Below are 25,437 nucleotides of genomic sequence, written 5' to 3' on the forward strand. Positions count from 1 at the left end.
TAGAAAGGGTGCCAATACCCGAAATGATAGAGCATCCTGAGTTTCCAAGTTTGTGGATTTTAGGCAGTAAATAGAATAATCCAGGTCAGGGTTCAGATGGTGTGTCTGAGTGAATTTGGTCTTGAGTAGAGGCAGGGAATTCTTTAAGTAGATGGTGTAGTTTCTTTTGGAATTCCAAATTGGGATCTGAGGAAAGAGGACTCTAAAATGTGCTGGATAGTTCTCTAGCTGCCTTCTATTCATAGTCTGACCTATTCATGACGAAGATAGCACCCCCTTTGTCTGCCAGCTTTATTATAATGTCCGAGTTACTTTTGAAACTATGTCAGTCTGTATTGCAAATGAGATTGATCTGATGAAATGGGTCTGTCCCTCGAAAGCTTGTCACCGAAAAAATCATTTTGTTAGTCTTCAAAGTGCTACATTTCTGCTGCTTTCTTTTGTTGGAATACAGACTAATACAGCCACCTCTCTCTAACTATTCTTTAAGGGTTATTTTAGATTTTCTCATGGTTACTGGTGTAAGTGGCACATTGACTGACAAAAGATTAAAAACGACTAAAATGCATCATTTTTATTTACACTCTATACCTTCGTTCTCCTTCCCTAATTTGTTTTTCAGCACATTTCTCTCCTCTTCTAGAAAATCTTTTGGGCCCTTTCATCATCCAGGGATTTTAGTCAACTTTCCTTCCCTATGTTAAGGATTATTGTTTCCCTTATCTTGGTATTTTGGGCACCTTACCCTTCTGACTGGTTTGGGGAGCAGGCCGGGGGTGGCGGGGGATCTTCATGCTATTCACTGGCCCTTGAAAGTGCGTTTCTTCTCACTTATTCCTTTCCCCAAAGTCACAGGCGAGTGGGACAACACCACTAGAAAGATAGTGATGAAAACCTAGCCAATTTCACCATCAGGAGACGCAATGACTAGTATAAATCAAACCCCTGATAAATCAATTACACTCTTCCTGTACACAGTTGTTTAAAGTATTGCGAGGGAAATAGTCCAGACTGCCTAAGCTACCCTGGGTTTTGTTGCAGGACAGCAGCAGCAATACGCTGGCATAATATGGAATTTTCAAGATGCACAGGAAAAGGTGCACAGGAAAATCTCTCTGCTAAACCTAACAATTGGTGGAGTGTTCTCTTTTGACTATAGATGGCACAGATCACTCCATCATGAAGTTATTAGATTTCCTGCATATAACATTTCTTTTTCAGTGTGCAGTCCAAGTGAAATAGAGGGAATTTAGCAGTCTTTTTCTGACACAAGTGATGTGTATTGTCAGGTGACACTCACAATAATTTACTGTTCCTTGAATTAGAGATTCCTTCAAGAGAAACATCTAGATTAAGTGTGGAAATTTTTGGAGGGGGTGGCACTTCCTAACAATGAAATTATTTTGGTAAACTGCTATCTAGGGTTTAAAGAGATCACAATCCACAATTGATAATACAAAATGACTCAGCAACATGACTGGGACAGTTAATTGGGAAAGCGCATTGTAGTCCTCTCATGCCTGCCTTACCCGTAGTACAGTCTTAAGTTGAATTATGTTTAAACACAGCACATCCTGAGAAGCCATTTTCCCTGTCCAGTATGAACAGGGATGAACCACTACATTAAGCCATATTGCGAATTTTGATATATTACAACTTAAGTCTGTTCACTTGGGGAAACTATTCAGAACTTGATAATAACTGTCTTTACGCAGATTTCTGAATAACACGGGTTCCGTTTTCAGGCCTTAAACTGTAAAATTGAGGAAAACACATTTTTCTCCTAACAGCAGCTCCTAAACAACTTGTTAAATAAAAAGCAGAAGGCTGAAGTCAAATGGGTTAAAGTAGAATTTAATGTTAGTATAAAGTAGCCTTAAGAACTCATTTACCTTACTTTTACCAGAGCATAAGAGGCACCAGTTTCCCAGACAACCACAATGATTCCCTTTAAAGCCATCAATGATGTTCCACATCTGCCAGCAGGAACTTTAAATGGTGGGACACACTCTCCCCATTTCTCTCATCCCTAATCAAGTGGATGACAGCCAATTACAAGCTTTTTAAAAACTACTAGTCTACTACGCATTTACTTATTCCAGAGCAGAAGGATATGAATCCTTAACTCCATATTTTTATTTTAGCACAAATACACGAAAAACTCTTCCACTTAGCAGCAAGGTTACCTCCCAGGTTGATACAGAGCATTAAATATCAGCCTCCAGAGCAACAAAAGGTTCACTTTTTTGATCATTGATTGTGTACCCCTTCCTCCAATAAAAAACACCATGTCTGACAGACTGGTTTGCTTTTATTTACCAGATTGTTTTTCAAACCTTAGCAACATCAAAACATTTCAATTGAGCTTCAGTCTTTTTGCTAGAATTCCTTAGGGACACATCTACACTTAGAGAAAACTTCGAAATGACCATGCTAATGGCCATTTCAAAGAACACTAACGAGGCGCTGAACATGCATTTCAGCACCTCATTAGTATTCTTTGAAATGGCAATTAGAATCACCATTTTGAAGTTTTCTCTAAGTGTAGATGTAGCCTAGATGTAGACAGGCAGTCTCATCAGCCCCCAATCTCAGTTGTGAGGGATACTGAATCCTTAACAGAAAGGCCTTTTCTGCCACATCTTTGGTGTGGAACTTTAGCTAAAATCTGCATAAAAATCTCTCCCTCTCTTTATCAAGCTCCACTTCCTTGGCATTTCCACAATAACTCACCTACTAACTCCCTGGTCACCCAGAGAGTCCTGTAGGATAGATAAAACCTCAAGAAAAGATAGCTCTCAAGGCTTTCATTATAACCAAGGGAAAATGGCACAAATAACTTAACCCGCATGCACATGCGCAAGTTACTATTAATAAAATCTTCTTTGAAGAGCTACTTTTGAGTTAGATGAAAATGAATTTATAGTGCATAAATTCCTGTGCAGCTAGGTCTTCACTAAGCAAAGTAAATCGATCACAGATGCTTGTTTCTAGCTATGGCAACTGCATAGCTAAAACTTGATGCTTCTGCACTCGGCTGTCTTGGCTGTCCATACCGGGTGAAAGTCTACAGGAGAGTTTCTCCTGTCAACCTCCCTTACTCCTCACCTCTCATGAGCAGTACGGGTGTTGACTGCAATCCGAGAGGTTGATATTGTGCATCCATATTAGACGTGTGAAATCGGACCCTGGAAGGCTGATCCTGAGCAGATCGAGCTTCTGCGGTAGTGTAGGCATAGCCTGAGAGAATGTTAATGTAACTATTTGGATAGAAACAGGGTCATTCTGTCTAAGGGTGTTATTTTTGCCTAGAACCAATGGAGTTATGTGGCTTTGTAGCCAAATACAAAACATAAGCCAATACGGTTACCAAAAGGTTATATGTTTAAAGCTGATGGCTCTTTCTTTTGGGTCAGAAAAATGAGATTTCAGAATTTTACATGGAGAGCTGTCTTTTAACCGGACACTTTATTTTCTGTAAGTCATGATGTGTCGATCACAGTGAATAAAGGTACCACCTAAAATAAAGACTTTTTTCCAATCCCAAAGCAGAGATTCTCCATTTATGTTGAATAGTAACAGAGAGGAAGCCATGCTAGTCTTTTCACCATCAAAACAAAAAGCAGTCAAGTAGCACTTTAAAGACTAGCAAAATAGTTTATTACATGAGCTTTCGTGGGACAGACCCACTTCGGGTCTGTCCCACGAAAGCTCACCTAATAAACTATTTTGCTAGTCTTTAAAGTGCTACTTGACTGCTTTTTGTTTTGATTCTCCATTTAATTTATCTAATTTTTCTTTTTCTGTAACTCAGATTTTTGCTAAGACATATACCTGTCTTGCTGGGTTATTTAACAATAAGATTAGTTAATGTTTGCCATAGGTAATTCCCTACACAAACTCAGTGTCTTTTTGCAGTCTGTTAGATGTTTTTTCTAGAGTGAGAAATCTCTAGAACAGTGTGAGCCATTATCATAAACACTAGGAACAAATGCCTGATTAGGATTAAAAGCCCCATGAAATGTATGTCCTGAATTAAACCTAAAAAAAGCAATGCAACTAACAAGATTTGCCAGACAAGCAGCAGGAGCACCATGACAAAACTGCAAAGGCATGCAACAGGGAAATAAAAAAGAAAGAAATCATCAGGAAACAAGACTGTAAGCATTGGTAACAAGTCAGCAAGGACTTCAATATAAACTAGAAAGTGTTAACATTAAACATTTGATTCAAAGTAACTGGCATCAGGCCACAGTGTGGGTGGATTCTGAGCTGCCATTTATGGACTGCAAGCCATCATCTGAGCTTCATATAACAAAGGCAAATCATCTGCATGCTGTAGATATTTTGCTTGGCTATCTTTCAGAACAGTGTACTTTTAGAACTATCTTGCCTCCAAAACAGGGTCTGTTTAAGGAAACTGATAAACCATAACATAAGGGTAAGGCTCAAGTTGTTCCTAAAGTAAGAGTGCAGTGAGCTCAGCAGACTATTGTATGACCATCTAAGTCTAACATTTGTTTTACAGAGGGGTAGCTGTGTTAGACTTAAGCAGTCCTGTAGCAATTTAAAGACTAATAAATGTATTAGGTCATGAGCTTTTGTGGGTCAGACCCATTAAACCAAAGGAAGCAGGTTTTACCCAGGAAAGCTCATGACCTATCAAATGTGTTAGTCTATAAGGTGCTACATGACTGCTTGTTATCTATTTTACAGAGGCACTAATGCTAAAATAAACCATCACCCCCTTCCATCAATTCTATTTCATTTGTCAGTTTTTATTGCAATTTTCTTTCAGTCCTCTGTATTTATAAATGAAATGCCAGTCTGTATTGGAAATGAAACTGATCAGATGAAGTGGGTCTGTCCCACCAAAGCTCATCACTGAATAAATCTTTTTTGTTGAAGTGCTGGAGTACAGACTAACCCGGCTACCTCTCTGTTACCCTTCCTTTCTTGTTACTGAGCTTTGGCTTCCATATATAATTAATAACATTAAGCAAATATGGTAAATGTTGACTAGCACGTCCCACTGCTACGAAGTTTTCTGTGGTGCCAGTCTTATGGCAGGCTCCGCAGACAGCAGGAACGCAGCTCTACCCATGGAAGGCTCCAGGACCGCGCCCACTAACCCCTTCTCCTGCTTGGGGTGTTCATCTCTGGAGAACTTGGATTTGCTGTGCTACAAAGAGAGGCAGCAGAGGCCGCCTCCCCCCAGCAAGCGGGGGCCTGGTGCAAACCCGGCAGAGACCTGCATGCCGGCTTGCCAAGGGTCCCGTTCCTGGGGCTGCTCCTGGCTGCACAGGGCCAGCTTGTGTAAGGCAGTGAAGGCGACTTGCACGTCCCGCTCCCCCTCACACACACGGCAGGTGTCGCTTCTGCATCCCTCTCCCCACTCTCTGGCCTCCGGGCCCCGCCAAGCCCCAGGCCTGCAGCGGCAGCAGGAGCCGCAGGGCCGGGCCGGCTCCCGAAGCGAGGGCACCGGGCAGGGAGCTGCCAACCCCGGGCAGGGCCCCGCGCCTCTTACCTGCTGGTACCACCGCAGCCGCCAGGCAGAGCGCGAGCGGCAGCGCGCGCATGGGGACGCCCAGCCAGCGCCGCCCGGCTGCCCCCTGCCCACTCCCAGCAGCACAGCGGAGGGCGGGCCGGCCCGGGAGGCATGACGGGAAATTCCTGGGCAGGGGCAGCTAATGCCAAATATGAGCATGGAGCAGAGGCGCGAGCGCAGCGCCCCCGCCCCTCTCCCGCAGCTGCTCGCCTCACGGCACCCGAGCGCCCGGGGTGTACCCGCCAGATCCGGTGCCCGCTGGCGCCAGGCGCGACCGTCTATGGCCCGAGAGCGGGGACTTACTCCGGGCTCTCGCACGGCCTGGTGCAGCCTGGCTGCAGCCCTCTCCCGGGGGAAGGCAGGGCCCGCGGAAACAAGGCTGGCTGCCTGGGACCGTACAGGCTTCGCCTCCGCCGCCCACCCAGCGGCCTTGTGCCGTGTAGCTTTCCACAGGGCTTCCTCTAACGCGAACAGCCCCGTGCCCTGCGGAAACCCTCACCCTACTTCCCACTCCTCCAACAGGGAAAACGCGAGCCGCGCTCCCCAAGGCCAGGTTGAACCCGCTAGTCTAGAGCTAGGGCTGGTCCCAACTCCTGTCAGCCTATGAATGCTCCTCCCGCCCTTACTAAATAACTAGCAGGCTGGGGCACCACAGACTAATAAACCTATTAGCTGTTGCAGGTAAAACCCCCTTCACAGGTGCATTTTAGCGTTAAAGCAATGCCAGTTTGCATTTTTGAAAGAACGGGATGTGTACAGAAGAGGATGGGGTAGTGACCACTTTCATTAAATTTATTTAAAAGAAAAAAAAGAAAGGTAGGAAGGATAAGAGAGCTTATAGGATAAAAGCCCCAAAACAAGAAGGCGCGTGGCACCTTATAGCCTAACATTTTAGAGCCTAAGGCCCACAAAAGTTTATGCTCCAAAATATGCTAGTCTATACGGTGCAACAGGACTTCTTGCTGTATTTAAAGATACAGACTAACTTGGCTACCCCTCTGATACTTAAAACCCCAAAAGTTATTTTCTCTCTTAGCTGCAAAGGAGCTTTTCCAGGGAAGGAGACCATGGTTCAGCTACTGCTTTTTTTGTTTGAGTAATCAAGGGTACCATAGTCTTTCTTCCTCTTCGGCTGCATCAAGATTATACCTACAGTACATAGAGCAACTGGTCTTTCACACAACCGATTCCTGAGGGCAGAGAGGAGATGGAAGGCAGGTATTATTCAGTAATGGTTAAACTAGTGAACTACATAATAGTGCCAAATGTCTTAAAGCTGTGCTCAGGACTTTGATGAGCTTCTGAAGATTAGTAGCCCATGTGGAAGTTCTAGCTTTAAACAGAACACCTCCACCACTTCCCTTCAAGAAAAAATGGTGGCTATTTTAAGGCTTTTATCAGAAAGTGGTGTCATTACCCAGCATAGAAATGAGAGGAGGGTTCATCTATTTTATCTGTAAAGGCTGCATAAAGTATTTAACTGGCTGCATGGATAAGGTAAGAATATGGTTGTCATTTATAAACTTTTATTGTTCTCCATAAGCTAAGAGAGCATTTCAAGAGGAGCTCCAATGCAACTGGCTAAATTTGGAAGCCAGGATTGCAACACAGCAAAATAAACTATTCTGAGAAACCTGAAGATTTAATAAAAATGTATATGGAAATCTGTGCCCATGTTTCACAAACAGTAAAAACCCTAGTAAACAGCATAAAAAAGTAAGAATTATTAAAAATATTTCCCAACTTGGAACTGTTTTAGAAAAGTTTTCTGAGTTGTTTGGCATCTTTCCTGGCCTATATTCTCTTTTAGGCTACGTCCACACAAGAAGCCTCTGTCGACAGAAGTCACTGTTAGAAGGGATTTCCTGGAAAAACTTCCAGTGATAGATCACATCAACTCCTAAAAGCAGACAAAGAGCAGTGTGCTCTGTTGACAGAGAGCAGCCAGACTGCCTGGCCCTCTCTCCCCAAAACAGCTGACTGGAAGCACTGCAAACAGGGCTACCAGATGAACTGGAAGCCTGGTCTGTCAACAAAAGGGCCCCAGGGCATCTACACAGCTGTTTTGCCAACAGAACACTGTTGAGAGAAGTATTATACCTGAAGGGAAGAGGTATAATGCCGCTGGTGGATGTGCTGCATTTTGTTGACAAACTGTCAACAAAGCACATTCTTCATGTACGCGCTCCGTAGTTTTCCCCAACAAAAGCCCAGTTTTTCCAGGAAAAGCCTCTCGTGTAGACATAGCCGCATTGTATTTTAACCCACTAAAATACAGAGAATTTTTTCACTGTACCAGTGCACTCACATTTGACAACCCGCATGTTTTGAAATATCAATTTCCCTATGACAGTAACATAGCTTTTCGAGTTTCAGGCACCTAAGAAACATTCTAATCTTCAGAAACAGACATCTTTTGGGAAAACATACAATACTGAAATCACCTGCACAGGGAAAAGATTTACCATAGCAGGTACATGCCAGAAAAACCATAAACGTGAGTCAGTGGAAACCACTCAAACTCACACTAGAAGCAAAGTGCAATTTAACAATGAGGGTAATCAAGCATGGAAACAATCTTAGATACACAATGCAGTCTAAAAATACACTATTCCTTAAACAGATGCTTGATGACATTTGAGTCAGGTTCTTGGAACTGTGTTAGGTTAGGTAATCACAGTTCCTTTTGGCCTTAGATCATGTTAAAAAGTAAGACACACACACACACACACACACACACACACCCTCTCTGTGCTCACTGTTAGTGAACTCTGAGGATTGGCCTTCAGTAGAATTAAAGGCTGTACTAAAATCAGCATCACAATCATTACCTAAACTTGGGTCTGGAGTTTTTGTTAAAACTTTACATGGGTGCAGTACAAGGTCTTCGCATTCACTACCCACACAACAAATACAGATAGATATACAAAAGAAAGACACTCCTCCAGATTGAAAAGTTGACACACATATAAAAACCCCCTAATAAACTTTAATCAGAGTTGTTTTGTTTTGTTTTGTTTTTACAGGACAGGTGACAAATTACATCAAATATCTGATTTTCCTCAAATATCCAGATATTACACATTCCCCTCTGTCTTGCAGGGAGGGATATTGGTCAACTTAACAGTTTTAGGTAAAATAAACTGCATAATAGTACATATTACAATAATGAAATGTACAGTGTTTACAAGAAATATATTCTAGAAGCAAGAAAATGATGCATCCGCATCAGAGGGTGACCTTTTAAAATGCCACAACTACTTTTACATTCACTCTTGCAACAGGTCACAAGATGGGATCACTAAAATCAGGTCAACAAATCACTATGATGCACATCCAATACAGCAAAATCAGTTTATATACATATATAATACATATACATGTATATTATACATATGTATATATAGTAAAACTCATGAAAATCTACCAGATGAGACAAAATCTACTCACTCATCAAAAATATGTACTTGTCCCTCATGAGTAGAAATTTGCATGGCAGATTATATATATTACACATACTTATTCATTAGCATCTGAGATGTAAAATGGAGAATTAAAAATTTTTCAGATAACAAACCCTCCAATAATAAACATGGTGCCCACAAAAGCACAAGGTAAGGCACAATAGGATTTTCTGTTGCAGAATAGTGTGCATCATGTTTAATGAACTATAAGAAAAACATGCATTATTTGTGCAAGTTCATGCTGCAAATCCATCATATCTACAAAAGAATTAAAGTGAGTTTTATTAAATTTATTTGAACTGGCACACTCCCAGTCTTACTATCTATGCAATATTCATCTGGATAATTGTAGACAAAATTATGTTGTATAAACAAGGGATCAGTGCAGCCAATAATCTTAGATTTTCAGTGAAAATTCTTAGCAACTATTCTGTAGTTACTAAGCGTGACCAAATGTTAATAAGGAACTCACTTTGTACATTTCCCACTCCCATGAATCAAGATTTAGTTGCAAAAATATGCACCCTTATTAATTTTACACATAACTGGTTAATTAAAACTTATTTAAAGTTATAAATATATTAGGAAAGTTATTTAATCCCAATAGTACTTTGTCACAGTCCTGGTATTTGTAATAAATACAACTTGTCACAAAATATCTTCAGTATCTGTCAATTGCTTTTTTATTGCTCACATAAATTTGAATCCACTACAATTGTTATCATATCAGATCTTTCACACAAAATCAGTCAGATATTTCAATATAAAATCTATAAAAGATATTTAACTTGTATCTAATACTTTAAGGTGTTAGGCTGTTTGACATTTATGTGATGGTACAGCCAACACTATAAAAACATTAGGTTTTAATAAAATAGGAAGCTTATTCACTGCTTTAATGCAGACATCCTCACAGAACAAGACAATTTTTGCCACCACCAGCATTTACACTTATGTACAAAACCCAGTACATCTGCATTCAATTTGTTTCCCTCACATTTATAAGCAACCACTAAAGTCAAATTAATTTTCCCAGACCCCAGGCTGCAGCAAATGAATCTTTTACAGCAACAGAAACCTAAGGTTAGGCTGAAAAAATTAACATTTTTTACTTATTCGGCATCAGGAACTGTAGGTGATTTGTTATAAAATACCCACAAAATTATTTCACAAGAAACTATGGAAATACAGGAAGTCTTATTTTCTCCATGCTTCTGGATTGTTATCAAAACACTTCTTGGTGCAAAAAATACAGCCACCACATCTGAAAATATTTAATAAATTCAGTGTTCTACATGCAAAAATTAAATGCGTTGGTTTACTCAAGCTCCAAAAACTTCCTGAAGTGACTGTTTTTGTCCACTCAGTATTACCACTTCATTGCTTAGTCCCTTTGGAAACAAGATTTCTGGAACGTTCAGATTTTTATATAATCAATGAAAATATTACATACAAAAAGCACTAAAAAAGGAAGACGGCAGCCAAAACAGGAATTTTCCTGCTGCAAGTAACAGTCCTAGTAGTTGCAGAAAGTCTCCTCAGGAACTTCCCTGAGAGTTATTTGTGCCTGTCCTTAGACGAAGATGTGACATTGAGTTCATGCGTTTGTTTGATGGCTTCAAGGGTGTGTTGCAAGTAAGAGCCTGGGGAAAGCGATGATGATATCGATCTAACCGTAGGTATTTTACCGTTACCAGCTTTCCTGTAGTAAAATAAACCCAATTACTAGTTTACATCATTACACACAATTTAACAATTTGAGTTACACAAATGCTTCAATACAATGATGTAATCAAATTTCCAGATTAGTCAAACCTATGAAAAATGTCAAATTGTTAACGCTTAATATTTCAGTTATCCATCTTGCAGTTTTTAACTGTATTTTTCCCCAGAGTATAACCCTCAAACTTCTTACCATCAAACCAAGAGCCATGTAATGCTTTAAAAGCTTTTCCAGCATATTCTGGAGACAGACACTTGACATATACACAACCCTACGATGAGAAAAGAATAATTAAGTTGAAGACTGACAAGCCAAAGCACAGGACCAACAAGCCAAAAAACACAAAGGGAGTACTGGAAGGGTATTTACCTCACGTGAATTTTTGTCCACAGCAATATGAACAATCCCATCATTATCGCTGCATTTTTCCAAGATTGCTTCTTGAATTGCCAAATGCCAGTGATCGCCAATTTCCCTAAGTAACACAGTTAAGAGAACATATAATGAAGAAGTCTGCATGAATGCTTTTTTACATTTCTATGAAAAAGTCTGATAAGAGCAGAATAATGCAAAACTTACTTTAAAAACCTGGATGAGCAAACGTGTGCCTGCTCCACCTGGACTCGTTCATTCAGTATTTGTAATCCATCATTGCAATTCTAATAAGGCAGGCAGCACAGATAGCTGGGTGAGGGGAACTTCTCTCCTGCTTGCCTGCAGCATAGAGCTGGGAAGGGGGTTTCCACCCTGCTGCCAGGGAGCTCTAGGGTTGGAGGAGAGACCCACAGCAGCTCTGCAAGCCCCAACTTGCTCCCCTCCCCAGTTCCGGTCCACCGCCTACTTCCACAGGTCCCTGTTGCACAGTCAAGCTATGTGACTATTTATGGCCTGCTGCGCAGCTTAGAGGGAACTACAGCTACACTTGGTTGATGGAAGCCATTGCTGGCTTAAAGACCTTGCAATGAAGAGGTTCCAGGGAGAGGATCAAGCCCAGTGACAGGGGAAGGCAAAGGGGGAAATTGCCCCTGAGGCCCAGAGCTCAAGCTGCCGCCACTGCTGAAGTGACAGCAGCAGTGGCTAGAGCTCCAATGCCCTCTGAAATGCCAGAGTGCTATGCTGCCACTCCATATGAGGCACTGAGGGAACGTGGGGTGAGGGGGAGGGATGACCCAGGGCTGACTGCTTTAAGACCCAGCCCTTCCGCTCTTGGCTCCACCACTTCCAGTGACAGGGAGTAGGAGCCCCCTACCACCATGCCCCCAAGGCCCACAGCAGCTGTTGGCACCACTGGAGGGGATCCAATCTCCTCTCTGTCCCAAATAGGTATATGGGTAGAACTTCATTATATATTTATCAGACACTTATCTAACTTACTATATGGCGTTTATCCCTGCCATGTCAAAACAGCTTTCAAGAATATGGAGTGTTAAAGACAGAAATTCTGTTTCCTTTATTCAGTAGTGACATGACTTTCAAATGTTTGGTAGTATACCGCAGAAAAGCTTGGTAAAGGGGAAAACAGTCACTTACATGTGTTGTAGTTATTGTTTGAGATAATGCACATGTATTCCACTTAGGTGTACGTGTACCCAGTGCAATGGAGCTACAGCTTGTTAAAGCAGTACCTGTCAGCACAGCACACATAGAACATGCAGCCCAGTGATCCCTCACCAGGCTATGAAAGGGCAGCAGCATCCACCACCTACCTCTACTAGCTCGTTTACACTAAAACATGACAAATCAGGACTCGGGTGGGTTCTGGAAGAGACATGTGCAATCATCTCAAAAAACAGATACAATATAGGTAATTTTTGCTTATTTGAATCGTTGCCTGTATGTATTGCAATCATGTGATTCAAAAGCAGCACTGTCAAGTGGGGCTGGGAGTGTATTTAAATAGCCACGAAGGCTATTTAAATAATCACTGCAATGCAGCCTTCCAAAATTGGTATCCGATCTCCAAGAAGTCATCCTAGCAAATTGATGAGTCAACATAAGCACTAAAGACAAGTATCATCTTTAAAAACATTTAAACACATGGATACCCTTTAAATTAGCCACTGAAGTAGCCTGACCTCCTGCACAAAAGCCAACAACCTCTGCGGACAAGGCACCTTCCTGCCCTGTAAGCCAAGGTTGTACCTACCTTTCATAAATTTATTTTGAGATGTGTTACTCACATCCATTCCAACAGCTGTATGCGCACACTGCGTGCATGGTCATTGGAATGTTTTTCCCTTACTGGTACCTTCATGCCCCTAGGAGTGGCACCATAGATAGGGTTCTGCCGACCCCCACCCCTTCAGTTCCAGTGGCACTTCCTGTTGCTCCTACATGCAAACAGATTCATATGGGTAGGATCCCACCTCTGCTGCTCAGACAGTAAGTCTGGAAGAAGAGGTGAACAGTTGATGGAGAGTGAATCAAGAGGCAGTGAGGATCTGAGAACCAGCATTGCCTCAGCCATGCTGGGCTTTAAGCATTATCTGGTATGGTCCTCTGTCAACCTGACCATCACCTGTAGGATGAGCAGAATGCAGGGGTGGAGGGAGAACGTGTACAGGAAAGACTGCTCCACTGTAAGAGAGAAACATCAGTACACAAGCCTGAACTGTGACACCCTTGTGAACAGAATTATGGCATTTCTTTTTCTTTTTTATTGCAAAGAGGTCAACCAATGCAATATTCAGTAACTGAAGAGTTCTGAGTAGAATGGTCTCTGAAGTAGTGTTGATTTTTGTAAAATTTCCTGCTGACATGACTGCCCAATAGGTTGTAGAAACATGTTCCTTTTCATGCAAACATCTCTGTTTCATTACTTTAGACAAAGCGGTCTGTTGTATCTAAACCAATAAGCCTTTGGCATGAAGGAGAAAAGCACAGCAAGCCTTGCAAATTGCTTGAAGTTTGAGGCTATTGATAATGAAGGATCAATTCATATTAGCTCCCTAATTGGGCTCGCAAATCTTCTAGATGAGCACCTCAACCTATCAGGGATGCACCATAATGAGCATCTTGGATGAAAGAGAATGAGAAAATGGCACACGCTAGCATATGCTGTTCTGATCTGCTCATTGTTCTAAAGACACCAGACCCATAGGTGGTACATGGACCTATTTGTATAAGGGATTTCTGTTTGGTACATAATATTAATATAACTCCAGATCCCCCAGAAGAACTTGCAGGCAAAGTCTGGAATATTGGGTCACATATCTGAGTCCATGTGACGAGTAATATTAGTCTCACACTGAGGGCAGGGGGAGAAGAGATGAAAGAAGAAGAAGGTGGCGAGATGACATGAGAAACTTACACAGCTGGGCAATGACCTGAAACTTCTGAAAGGGAAAGGCCGTCAATCCAAGAAGGGTTCCCAATGACCTTCATTTTCTACATTGTAACCAACATAGATATCGGCTTGTTCATCAAAAGCAACATACTGTCAAAGAAGTGAAGGATGAAATGGCTGTCATGGAGAACATGATGTTCATACCTGTTCTGAAGTTACCAATAATGCAGGCAAGGAAAGACATGAATTCTTTTCCTCTTTAGGGAGACCACCTTCCCATGCCTGCTGAATACTCATTTCACCAACAGCAGCCTATAGGGAAGTAATGTAGTCTGATAATGCTGTTGTGCTATTTAAGAACTCAGAAGTTCCCTGTGACTCAGTAAGACGGCTATATGAAAGTAAGCTTCCTTGAGATCAAGAGCAGCAAACCAATGTTGCAATCTAGGGAAAGAATAATTGATGCTAGAGAGACCGTGGGAAACAATGCATCTGATGGACTTGAGGATTCAAAGATCCAGAATGAGTCTCAGACAACCCCTGTCCACAGACTTGGGATTTAAAGTATTGTAAATAATACCTCTCCCCCCAATGTATTTCTCCTATGGCTCTTGATCTGTCTAAACTTTGAGGAAAAAGCACTGACTTGTGAGACATGTCCCTGGGAAAGGAAAACATAACTACGTGGGGAAGGAGAGTGGGCAAACTAGGCAGAAGTCTCTCAATACTTAGGATCCATTTGTCTGTTTTTACAAATTCGCGGTATTGAGGAAATGTGATAATCTGTTTCCAAAATGGAGTTGGGGTGACGGAGGAACTGGCTGTCACTGGCAACTGTACAGCTATCCTGAAAGAACAAGGCAAATGACATGCCTCCCTACAGCCAACTGAAGATGAGATGCTTGTGCTGTACTACAGCTGAAGAGGTATGAACAGGCACCTCTACCTGGAGTATTGTAGACTAATAAAAAAAAAGTATTACTTGAGAGTCTTTAAAAGAATGCAAGGTCTCAGTTTATTCTGAAAACAAAGAAAAACTGGCACTCTCTTCAGTTATTGGTTTTCAGTCCCTAGCTATTCCCAAGTTCTGTAACCAGGAAGCTCTTTTCACAGTTTCTTCAAGTGTCTCTGCAGTATGAGCCTCATGAAGTGCAGACTGGGATGACATCTTAGTCACCAAACAATCTTCTGCAAACTAACCCTTTAACTTCTCCTTTGCACCCTCTGGCAGTTTTGCAGAAAACATGGACAACTGCATTTTAGTTTACATGTTTAGCTAACAGTGACCACTAATTTTATTATATACATCCTGAGAGAGGAAGTGGAATAAACTTCTCCCACTTAAGTCTTTTGGTCTTTTTTTCTATTTGGGAACTGATGTAAGCCTCCACAACGTGATCTCTCACTGATAGCTCTCACTATTAAAGAGTTTAGGGTGGCATGGGAATAAAAACATGTGCATGTTTCTTTGTATGCTTGGCTGCAGGGGATAAGGAAGCTGACATATGCCATAAGGTGTTCACTGGTTCAAGAAGAGCCTTGTTAATAGGGAGGAACTATCCTCAAGTTTTGAAGAGCATGTCCAAAAGCTTATGATGTTTTCTTATCCCACATCAGCTTTTATGCCCAAAGCTGCAGCCATTCTTCTCAGAAGTTCATAATGAGAATCATCTGCAACTGGAAGGGGCGTGCCTGGGATCATGTCTTCATTAAGCAAGGAGGGAGGTTAGCAAAGCAGATGGCTCCTGGTGTGATAAAAATTGATTCACTAGGCAAAGATTCCTCTTGAAGCATGGGGGACTCTGTGGGAACAGCATTTTGCACTTTCAACAAAGGTGACTGTCACTGTTATGCTCTTGTGAGCATCCCCCTTGACTGGACTTACGAATCAGACCCAAACAAAAGGGAAGCCTTCCAATACTTACCATTTTAAATCCAAACTGTGCAAATCTAAGTCCATTTTCTTAATTCTACAGCCACTCCAGTCTGTTGCACACAAGTAATAGAGCACCAATCTCTTTTTGATGCTACAGAAAATCAAACACTTTTACAGCCAAATGGGGAGAGCCAAGGTGACAGTGTATTTGGACACAAGATAACTACTCACTGTTGTTGAGGAAAAGGTCTGCAGAATGTTAACAGCAAAAAGCAAGATGAAAGGGAGGATGACTTCACGGGATTAACAGTCTCTAGTTACTTTGGCTGGTAATGCACACACCCTAAATATATATATTTGGCTTATATACGATGCTATTTCTCTGACCACAGTATTAGGTTGAAGTCTGAGATGTGGTACATTTTTAGAAGGGATCTAAAGAAAAGAAGCTTCCACCTGCTCTAAAGCACAATGCAAACAACATTTGGTGTACAACCACATTTACTTACATGACTGGATCGAACATATTACGAATCTTTAGGCATGGTGTCAAACTGTTTGGTGGTGAATTTCTTCTGTCTAAGTGAAATGCTACAAAGGAAAAGAAATGGATGTAATAATTTAATAAGTGATGAACACAATAGTGTACAAGCATTTCATCTCAATCCTTTTGTTGCTTTGAATTTAAGAGTAAGAATATCTTCCTTCCACATTATGAAAGAAAAAATTTAACAAATTACAATGTTCCCATAGAGACAGACATTCTAATATGGAGAAAAATAAAATACTTTTTTTCCCCCTCCAGACTGAATTGCTAGGTTTAAAAATACTGCTTTTGATATTCAGGCCAGTACACTGGATAGTAAATAACTTCCAGATAGCTTAAAGAAGTTGTATGCTATAACAAATGCAGAAATTGCACGCAGTCTCTGTAAGTGAAAACACAAAAAAAAAAGAGTTACCGTACCACAACTGGTGTTTGAGATGTGTTGCTCATATCCACTCCATTTTAAGTCCGTGGGCTCACCTTATGCACCAGTGCTGGAAATTTTTTCCCCCCTCAGTGGTATCCATAGGAGATTGGTTTTGCCAGGCACCCATATAGCATTGGGTATGGGGCGCTGTTGGCTCCCCCAAAACCCTCTGCTCTTTCTGGCTTGAACTCCAACAGTGGAGATGGAGATAATGGAATGGACACGAGAAACACACCTGGAAGTACAAGTTACAGAACAGTAACTGTGTTTTCTTCTTCGAGCATTTGCTCACATCTATTCCACGTTAGGGGATTCCCAAGCAGAATTATTGGAGGCAGGTAGAGTTCATGGCCTGGAAGCTTGAAGCACTACTCTGCCAAATCCAGCATCCTCTCTGTTCTGCTGAGGGATAGCATAATACACCATATCGAACCTGTGGACCAGTGACCATGGCATGACTTTATGTATGTCCTGGATGGGTACATGTGCTAAGAAGGATGCCACACAAGGCAGCTATATAGACCCTGAGAGAGGAGAGGCTAAACCTTGCATCTTCAGCAAGAGAATGTAAATCCAGGATATCCTGTACAGACAAACCTGTTGGGGATAGGTTGTACTCAAAGGCCCAGTGAAGGAACTAGTCCATTTTGCCAGGGAAGTCGATCTAGCATAGAGGGTTCCTTACTCTCCAAAACAGCCTGTTACACCTCCCTGGAACAGGCCTCCTCTTCAGGACTTAACTGTGCAGAATCCATGTGCGAGGCAGAAGAAGGGAAGTCTGAGGTGCAGAAGATGACCAGGGTCCTGGGATAAAAGGTTTTGGCAGTCAGGCAGCTCCCATGGGAGGGGTTGGGGGAGACAAATGATATCTAAGGTCCAGCAGTGTGCAGAGCCAGTCTTGGCACAGCCAAGCCAGAATGATCATGACTCAAGCCTTGTCTCTTGATCTTTGACAGCAGACTGCTGATCAGCTGCATTGTTGGGCATGTGCATGGCAGCTCCCTGGACCACAACAGGAGGGGCATGTCAGAGATTACACCCCAATGTAGGTCCTGCAGACAATGGAAGTGAGGGCTCTTCCTGTTCAGCCTGGTGGCAAAAATATCCATTTGGGGATTTTCCCAGTGCTGGAGAATCATCTGAGTCACTTCGGGGAGATAAGGATCTTCTCAATCTCCCAACACATTCCTGATGCCAGAAAGGTGACCTGACTCAAGGCAGATGTTATGATGAATAATGCGTTCCGAAAGGTCAAGCACTTCTTTACAGGGATAATGACTGTGTTCCCCCTTGCCTGTTGATATAAAACATGGAGTCCATGTCATCTGTCAACACCCAGACCATCTGGCCAGCTAGCTGTGGCAGGAACACCTTGCATGCTAGGCAGACAGCTCTGAGCTCCTCGACATTTATGTGCAATTGCGACTCTAAGGCTGGTCACACACACTAGGTCCGCAAATCACTGAGGTGAGCACCCCAGCCAAGGTCCAAGGTTTCCATCACAAGCAAGACTGACTGTTTCAGGCTACTGAACAGGACCATGGCCAGGACTGTGTAGGGACTGGTCCACCACTACAGTGCTGCCCAGGAGAAATTCAGTTTGATGACCAGCTGATTAGCAGAAAGCCCACAGCACCCACAGCTGGCAGCGTATGTTTCAACTGGTGGCACACTTCTGCACACGCCTTGGTGCGCACAATTTATTCTGCGCAGTGATGGGAAAAAAATAGAGGGAATCTTGTTAGTGAGGTCTGCAATGAGGTCTCATTTTGTGAGGAAGGAAACCCTCACACTGATGGAGGCTAGCACTCTTCCAAAGAGCTTGATCCATTGTAAGGGAGCCAACACCGATTTCTCTCTTTTTAATCACAAGACTGAAATGCCTGCACATATCCAACCATATCACAATGGCATTCCAGACCAGAAACCTGGAATAATCCCTAATCAGCCAGTCGTCAAGGTACAGGTAGATACCCTGACATCTGAGGTAGGCTGCCATAACTGCCATACATTTTGTAAGCATCCTTGGTGCTGATGCCAAGCCAAAGGGGAGCAACACAAACTGGCAGTGACGTGAGCCCATCATAAAGTGGATAAAGCACCAACAGCTTCAAAGATAGTAATATGGAAGTATGCATCCTTCAAAACGAGGGAAGCACACCAGACTCCTGGATCCAGGGAGAGAATGGTGGAGGGCCTCAGAGTGGCACGGCTAGTGGCATCCAAGACTATGCAGAACACCAAATTTGTTAGGTGTATGTTGAGGTTTCACAGGTCTATGATGCAGCGCAAGCCTCCCTTGGCCTTTGGAATCAGAAAATACCCGGAATAAAAGCCCATGGCTCTAATGCTGGGAGATGAAGGAGACTTCTTGTACCATCCCAAGCAGCAACAGAGTGTGTGCCTCCTGCTGCAGCATACTTACAGGGTTCCCAAAGAGGGACTGTGGAGAGAGGTGTTGGGTAGAAATAAAAATGTAGGGTATAGGCCTGCACCAGTGTTGAGGATCCAGCAGTGCAATGTTATGGATGCCCAGACTTGTCAGGAAAAATAAAAGAGGTTGGAGAAACAGGGGAGGATGCGATCCAGTACCATGAGTACAGCTAGTCTGTATGAAGGAAGAGTACTGTAGATCCTGCCAGTGTCTGATAAACTTTGGCTCTCTTAGGGAAGGAGTCCTGCTTATGCTGACCACACTGTTGGGATGGAGGCTGTGGTTTAAAATGCCACCTCTGCTGCCTGAGCACACAGAGTACTGGGGTTTTGAGGGTTATGTTGGAGTCCTTGAAGTCCTGCAGTTTCTCATCTGTTTGTTCCCCAAACCAAGCACCGTGATGGAAGGGGAAGTCTTGGATGGACTTCTCGTTCTAGCCATGCCACTTACCTCACGCAGATGGCAGAAGCCATTGTCTGAGTGACAGATTTTGCTATATCTATCTGAGGCCTTCCACAGTGGTACTCTCACAATGCTCTAGCCCTCATCCAGCACGGTCTGAACTCCTCCTTTCAGACTGCTGGGCTAGTGCTGGTGAATTTGGTCATAAGACTGCCAGGTATTAAAACCACCCCCACTCAGAAGGGCCTGATGATTTGCTGCCCTGTGCTGAAGGGTGGACAACAAATATATCTTTCTCCCAAAAAGATCCAGTTTCTTTGCCTTTATTTTTGGCCTTTTTTGCCTTTTGCCTTCTTTCCTGCTCAACGATTGCAGACACCACCAGGGAGTTTGGGGCAGTGTGGGGACAAAGATTCCTCCAACACACTGGCAGACACATATTTGCTTTCTGCACACTTAAATACTGAGGGGCTGGTGGGGGTGGGGGAAAGGATTTTGCCTAGGGGCGTCAGTGATTTTTCCCATCCCCTCATGTACTGGCAGTGCAATTCTAGCCAGGACTGCCTCACTAAGGACATTAAACAGAGTATCTGAGGGCTCCTGCAGCTATTCTGTTGGCAACCCTAGGAATAAGGCAACTCTTTTCAACAGCTCCTGGTGAGCCTTGACATTGTCTTGAGTGACCACTAGTGGTAATCCACAATACCTTCATCCTGATATAAAGACAATCATGCTAGTACTGCAGGAGCCGCTTCTACGGTCTGATGATCTGGACAATCATCCCCTGGTTGGGTCACAGGGAGGATCCCAAGGGTGGTAGGCTCTATCTCCTGTGGGCAGGAGATGGTTGCTGAGGGCTTGTCTGGTCACACAGCACAGTGTGAGCCCCTGCAGCTGTTGTGAGAAGTCCCAACATGTACAGGTAAGCCACAATAACAGCCAACGCCTGTGAGGCCAGAGAAGGTTGAAGGTGCCACTGGGGCAGGCAGTGCCCCCTGCACAGGCCCTTGACCAACCTGCAAAGGATCCTGGTTGGACTCCAAAGCCCAGAAGGGATCCCTGTACTTGGGGACCGAGACCATCCCAAAGTAGATCAGGCATCTCATCCCAGTCTCAACTGCATTCGTCACTATGGGCTGCACAGAACCTGTAGGGCTGGAACAACCTGCAACACTGAGAGCCCAGTGATTGGTGATGGTATTCATTGGGGGAAGGGATAGCTCAGTGGTTTGAGCATTGGCCATCTAAACCCACAGGTTGTGAGCTCAATCCTTCAGGGAGCCCATTTAGGGATCAGGGGCAAATAGACTTTTTAAAAAAAGAAAAATCGGTCAGGGATGATGACAGGTGCTGCTGTGAGTGCAGGGGACTGGATGTGATGACCTCTCACGGTCCCTTCCGGTTCTGAGATAGGTATATCTCCATATATAAACAACATCTGCTTTGGTAACCCAGACACTTGACAACTTGTATCATGAGCGGGCCCGTGATCGATAGCAGGACAAGGAGTGTCAATGCCAGAATAAGGTCCTGAAACTGCATGCAGGAGACTTGTAGTCTCAACAATGGTCCCCATAGTTACGGCTCTGCACGGACAACAAGCTTCTACGATGCTCCAGGTACCAACGCTATGGTGCTGTGCATGCCTCTGGTATGCACCACTTGAATAATAGGCACTTCAAGACCAACAAGTGGTGTCCAGAGTTCAGGGACCAGCGCCAAAAAAGCCCATGTATGGGCTCCTACAGAATGGCACAGTGGCCCTGTACAGAAAAGCGTTGGAAGGACACTACTGAGGGATGGGTGGCGGAAGTAAAGCTGCATTGATGGAGTGACAGAGGAAGTCCAATAGCAGTCTTACCTCTTTGTCCAGGTGCTATAACCAAGTACTGTGAGTGGCACTGGGAAAGACAAGATATCCTGCATTGCTTGCAGGACCTCCAGAGTTGATGGCTTTTAGGGGTGCTGGTCCTGTGCACTCCTGTCTGGATTGGCTGATGTGTCCCTGGGAGGGATGTCATGCTTGGCAAAGGCTGGGGCTCTCCTTTAAGGGGAAGAACCGCCCCTCCTGGTTCTACACTCACCTCCAGACCTATCCTTGCCCTTACAAGAGGGGAAACGTCCTCTACTAGGCTTCTTTTTAAGACCTGGTGCCAGGGATGGAGATCTCCACGGCTCTGATGAGGGACCCAGCTAAGCACTCTGCAATGATGTGGCAGTGCTGTACACCAAGCCCAACTGGCACCAGTCCAGTGCCAGGGTCAGCACCAACTTCCTAAGTAAGACTTTAAATATCACGTCCTGCTCTTTTTAGGAGCGCAGCTTAAAGCTTTTTTTCTCTTCAGATGGATCACCACCTTGTCTTGGTTGGGGGGGCTTATGTGTCTCAATGACCCAGAGAGCTATGCCGGCTGGAGCTTTACGCTCCTGGTAGGGTCTCCCTTGTCAGATGGGTCAATGGGTAGAGACCAGACAAAGAGCGATCCAACCTCTCCTTGAGGATAAGGGGTTGGCACAGGGCTAACAACCCTGTCTGTAAAAAAAGAAAACTGTTACAGAAACATCCACAAGGAAAACCTTAACTTGTCATGTCTGGGGAAGAGCAGGAAATCCAGCCGGAATAATTAGGAAGCGAGGCAGCGAAAGCCGAGAGGAGGCTGCATCGCAGATGACCCTTCTCTCACCCAGAACTACAACTCAGATTGGAACATGGAATGTTGAACAATATGAGGCTGGCAAGACAGCACAAATAGCAGCAGAATTGCGACAATACAAGCTAGCAGTTTTGGGGCTGTGCTAAACAAGATGGATACAATCGAGACAACTGCGACTAGCAACAGGTGAAACCCTTATTTATTTAGGGCATGAGGAGGATGATGCACCACACACGGAAGGAGTAGGTATGCTGTTGTCCAAGGATGGAATTGGATCCCTAATTGAGTGAGCAGCAGTGTCAGCACAGATTACAGCCAGGTTTTACACCAAGATAAACAAGATTCTGATTATACAGTGCTATGCCCCTACAAATGATGCTGATGAAAATATTAAAACAGGGTTCTACGAGACTCTCCAAAGTATTATTAACAAGAAAGGTAAGAAAGATATATTGATTTTGATGGGTGACTTCAATGCCAAAAACGGAAGTGACAACACAGGAAAGGAGCAGTACATGGGTACAGAAGGGTTAGGAAAAGCTAATGAGAACGGCAACCTCTTCAGTGACTTCTGCGTATTTAACGGATTGGTGAGAGTATCTTTCCACACAAAAGAATCCATAAAGCAACACGGGTTTCACCAGACCACTGGATGGAAAATCAAATTGATCATATCTGTATCAGCAGCACCTTCAGACATTCTGTGAAAGATGTATGCGCAAGAAGAGGGGCGGGTGGGGGATCCAACCCCACCTTGTCTTAACAAAGTTCAGGCTGAAACTGAAAAAGCACCACATGCAAGTAAACAGGCCAGGGCCAAGATATAACACAGGACTCCTGAGAGATCAGATAACAAAATCACAATTCCAGTTAGAACTGTTAAACAGATATACAGTCCTTAGAGATCTAAGATCAGAAGATGTAGCGGTAGAGCAAGTATGGGAAAGCTCTAAATCAGCAACAAAAAGAAGCTTGTGAGAAAATCCTGGGCAAAAGAACAAAACAACACAAAGAATGGATGTCACCAGAGACTCTAAGGAAGATAAAGGATAGAAAAGACAAGAGGGCAGCTGTCAACAGCAACAAGACCAGAGCTATCAGGGCAGAAGCGCTGTAATTGTATGCAGAAGCTAACAAGGAAGTGAAGAAAAGTATAAAGAGGGATAAAAAGAACTTCGCGGAAGCACTCACACAACAAGCCGAGCAAACCGTAGGCCAGAAGAATCTAAAAGAACTGTATAATATCACAAGGAAGTTAGCAGGTGCAAGACAGACAGTAGATCGTCCCATGAAAGACAAGGATGGGAGAGTCTTGTCAAATCTAGCTGAATAACTTACTCGAGAGAACATTTCGAGGATCTCTTAAATCACCCAGCACCAATAGATCCACCAGACTTACCCTCAGCTCCAGTACCACTACCAATAAATACAGACAGACCAACTAAGGAGGAGATAAGGAAGGCCATTTCTCTGCTGAAAAGTGGAAAAGCTCCAGGGCCACACTGCATTCCCTCAGAAGCAGTGAAGGTGGACCTTGAAACCTCCACAGATATGCTGTACGAACTCTTTGGCAGAAGATGAGACACCGAGGAAATACCATGAGACTGGAAACATGGACATAATTAAAATACCCAAGAAAGGAAGTTTGAATGAATACAGAAACTGGAGAGGTATCACTCTGCTGTCTATTCCTGGGGAAGTCTTTAACAGGATCCTGTTGGATAGAATGAAAGCAGAGATTGACAGGCTGTTGAGGGACGAACAAGCTGGTTTTCAGAGCGAGAGATCATGGGTAGACCAGATAATGACCTTGAGGATCATCATAGAACAGTCATTGGAATGGAACTCCCCACTGTATATAACTTTCATAGACCTTGAACAGGCCTTTGATAGTGTAGACAGAAATACACTGTGGCGACTGTTGCAGTATCATGGCATTCCCCAGAAGATGATTAATCTCATTCGAGCCAATTACGAACCCTCCATTTGCCAGGTTGTACATAATGGCACTCTGACAGAATCTTTCACTGTCCGAACAGGTGTGAGAGACAGGGATGTCTACTCTCACCATTCCTTTTCCTTACAGTTATGGATTGGATTATGCTACAAACAACAAGAGGACACCAGAGAGGTATTCAGTGGACCTTCTCTCGTCAATTAGAGGATATCGATTTTGCTGATGACATTGATCTCCTGGCACATCGGCATGAGCATATGGACAGCAAAGTTGCAGCACTGGATAGCACTGCCTCAAAAGGCAGGCCTGAAAATCAGTAGATGTAAAACTAGAACTATGAGGGTCAACCATACTAAACAAGACAACATCACTTTAGGGGGAGAGATCCTCGAAGACGTCGAACAATTTACTTATCTAGGTAGTGTTGTGAATAAAGATGGTGGTACTGACCAAGACATAAAATCCAGGATTGGCAAAGCCACAGCAGCATTTCAAACTCTGTGGCCAGTATGGAGATCACACAACATCTCTGTCGAAACAAAGCTGAGAATCTTCAATTGAAATGTAAAGTCCATCCTCCTGTATGCCTGTGAATCATGGTGCACCACAAAGCTCTCAACACACAAACTGCAGACATTTTTGAATAGATGCCTGAGGTACATATTACAAATAAGATGGCAAGACAAAGTCACGAATGAACATCTGTGGACATGAACAGGCCAAGAGCCACTGGAGATCCAAATAAAAAGGAGAAAATGGGACATACTTTGAGGAAACCCCCATCCAACATTGTTCGACATGTCCTAAAATGGAATCCTCAGGGGAAATGCAACCAAGGAAGACCCTGAATAACATGGAGAAGATCTACAGTCACGCAAGCACAAGAACTGGGATATTCATGGGGCCAGATTGAAGCCATTGCCCAAGATAGAACCAGGTGGAGGAGCGTTGTGGATGACCTGCCTATGCCCCACTTGGGGTTCACGGGTTGAACTTAACTTAAAGCTTTTACATGTATGACACTCCTCAATAATATGGGCCTGTCCCAGACAGCAAAGGCAGCTGGGAAAGAATCACTAATTAGCCTGCACCTTTTGCATCTGTCACAGTTCTTAAATC

At 43.4% G+C, this 25,437-nt stretch overlaps 2 protein-coding genes across 5 annotated transcripts in view; both read right to left on the reverse strand.

Moving 5' to 3' along the window:
* Nucleotides 1-5,645, reverse strand: part of MSRB3 (methionine sulfoxide reductase B3) — a 118,931-nt gene extending 113,286 nt beyond the window's left edge. Inside the window, exon 1 of one of the 3 annotated variants that reach the window (XM_075013503.1) lies at nt 5,528-5,645. Coding sequence is in view for 1 of the 3 variants with exons in the window: in XM_075013548.1 (XP_074869649.1) it covers nt 5,528-5,579 (52 nt within the window). In the remaining 2 variants the exon portion in view is untranslated. The remainder of the gene's footprint in view (nt 1-5,527) is intronic. The other 2 variants (XM_075013548.1, XM_075013531.1) reach the window with 2 other exon arrangements.
* A 2,866-nt stretch (nt 5,646-8,511) lies between these two features.
* LEMD3 (LEM domain containing 3) overlaps nt 8,512-25,437 on the reverse strand; it is an 86,422-nt gene continuing 69,496 nt past the window's right edge. The window contains exons 10-13 of one of the 2 annotated variants that reach the window (XM_075013571.1): nt 16,407-16,488; nt 11,105-11,210; nt 10,928-11,006; nt 8,512-10,714 (exon numbers count right to left, since the gene is read on the reverse strand). In XM_075013571.1, the coding sequence (XP_074869672.1) occupies nt 10,551-10,714; nt 10,928-11,006; nt 11,105-11,210; nt 16,407-16,488 (431 nt within the window). In that variant the 3' untranslated portion in view covers nt 8,512-10,550. The remainder of the gene's footprint in view (nt 10,715-10,927; nt 11,007-11,104; nt 11,211-16,406; nt 16,489-25,437) is intronic. The other variant, XM_075013561.1, reaches the window with a different exon arrangement.

This window comes from Carettochelys insculpta, chromosome 1, assembly GCF_033958435.1.
Source record: "Carettochelys insculpta isolate YL-2023 chromosome 1, ASM3395843v1, whole genome shotgun sequence".
Taxonomy (NCBI): domain Eukaryota; kingdom Metazoa; phylum Chordata; order Testudines; family Carettochelyidae; genus Carettochelys; species Carettochelys insculpta.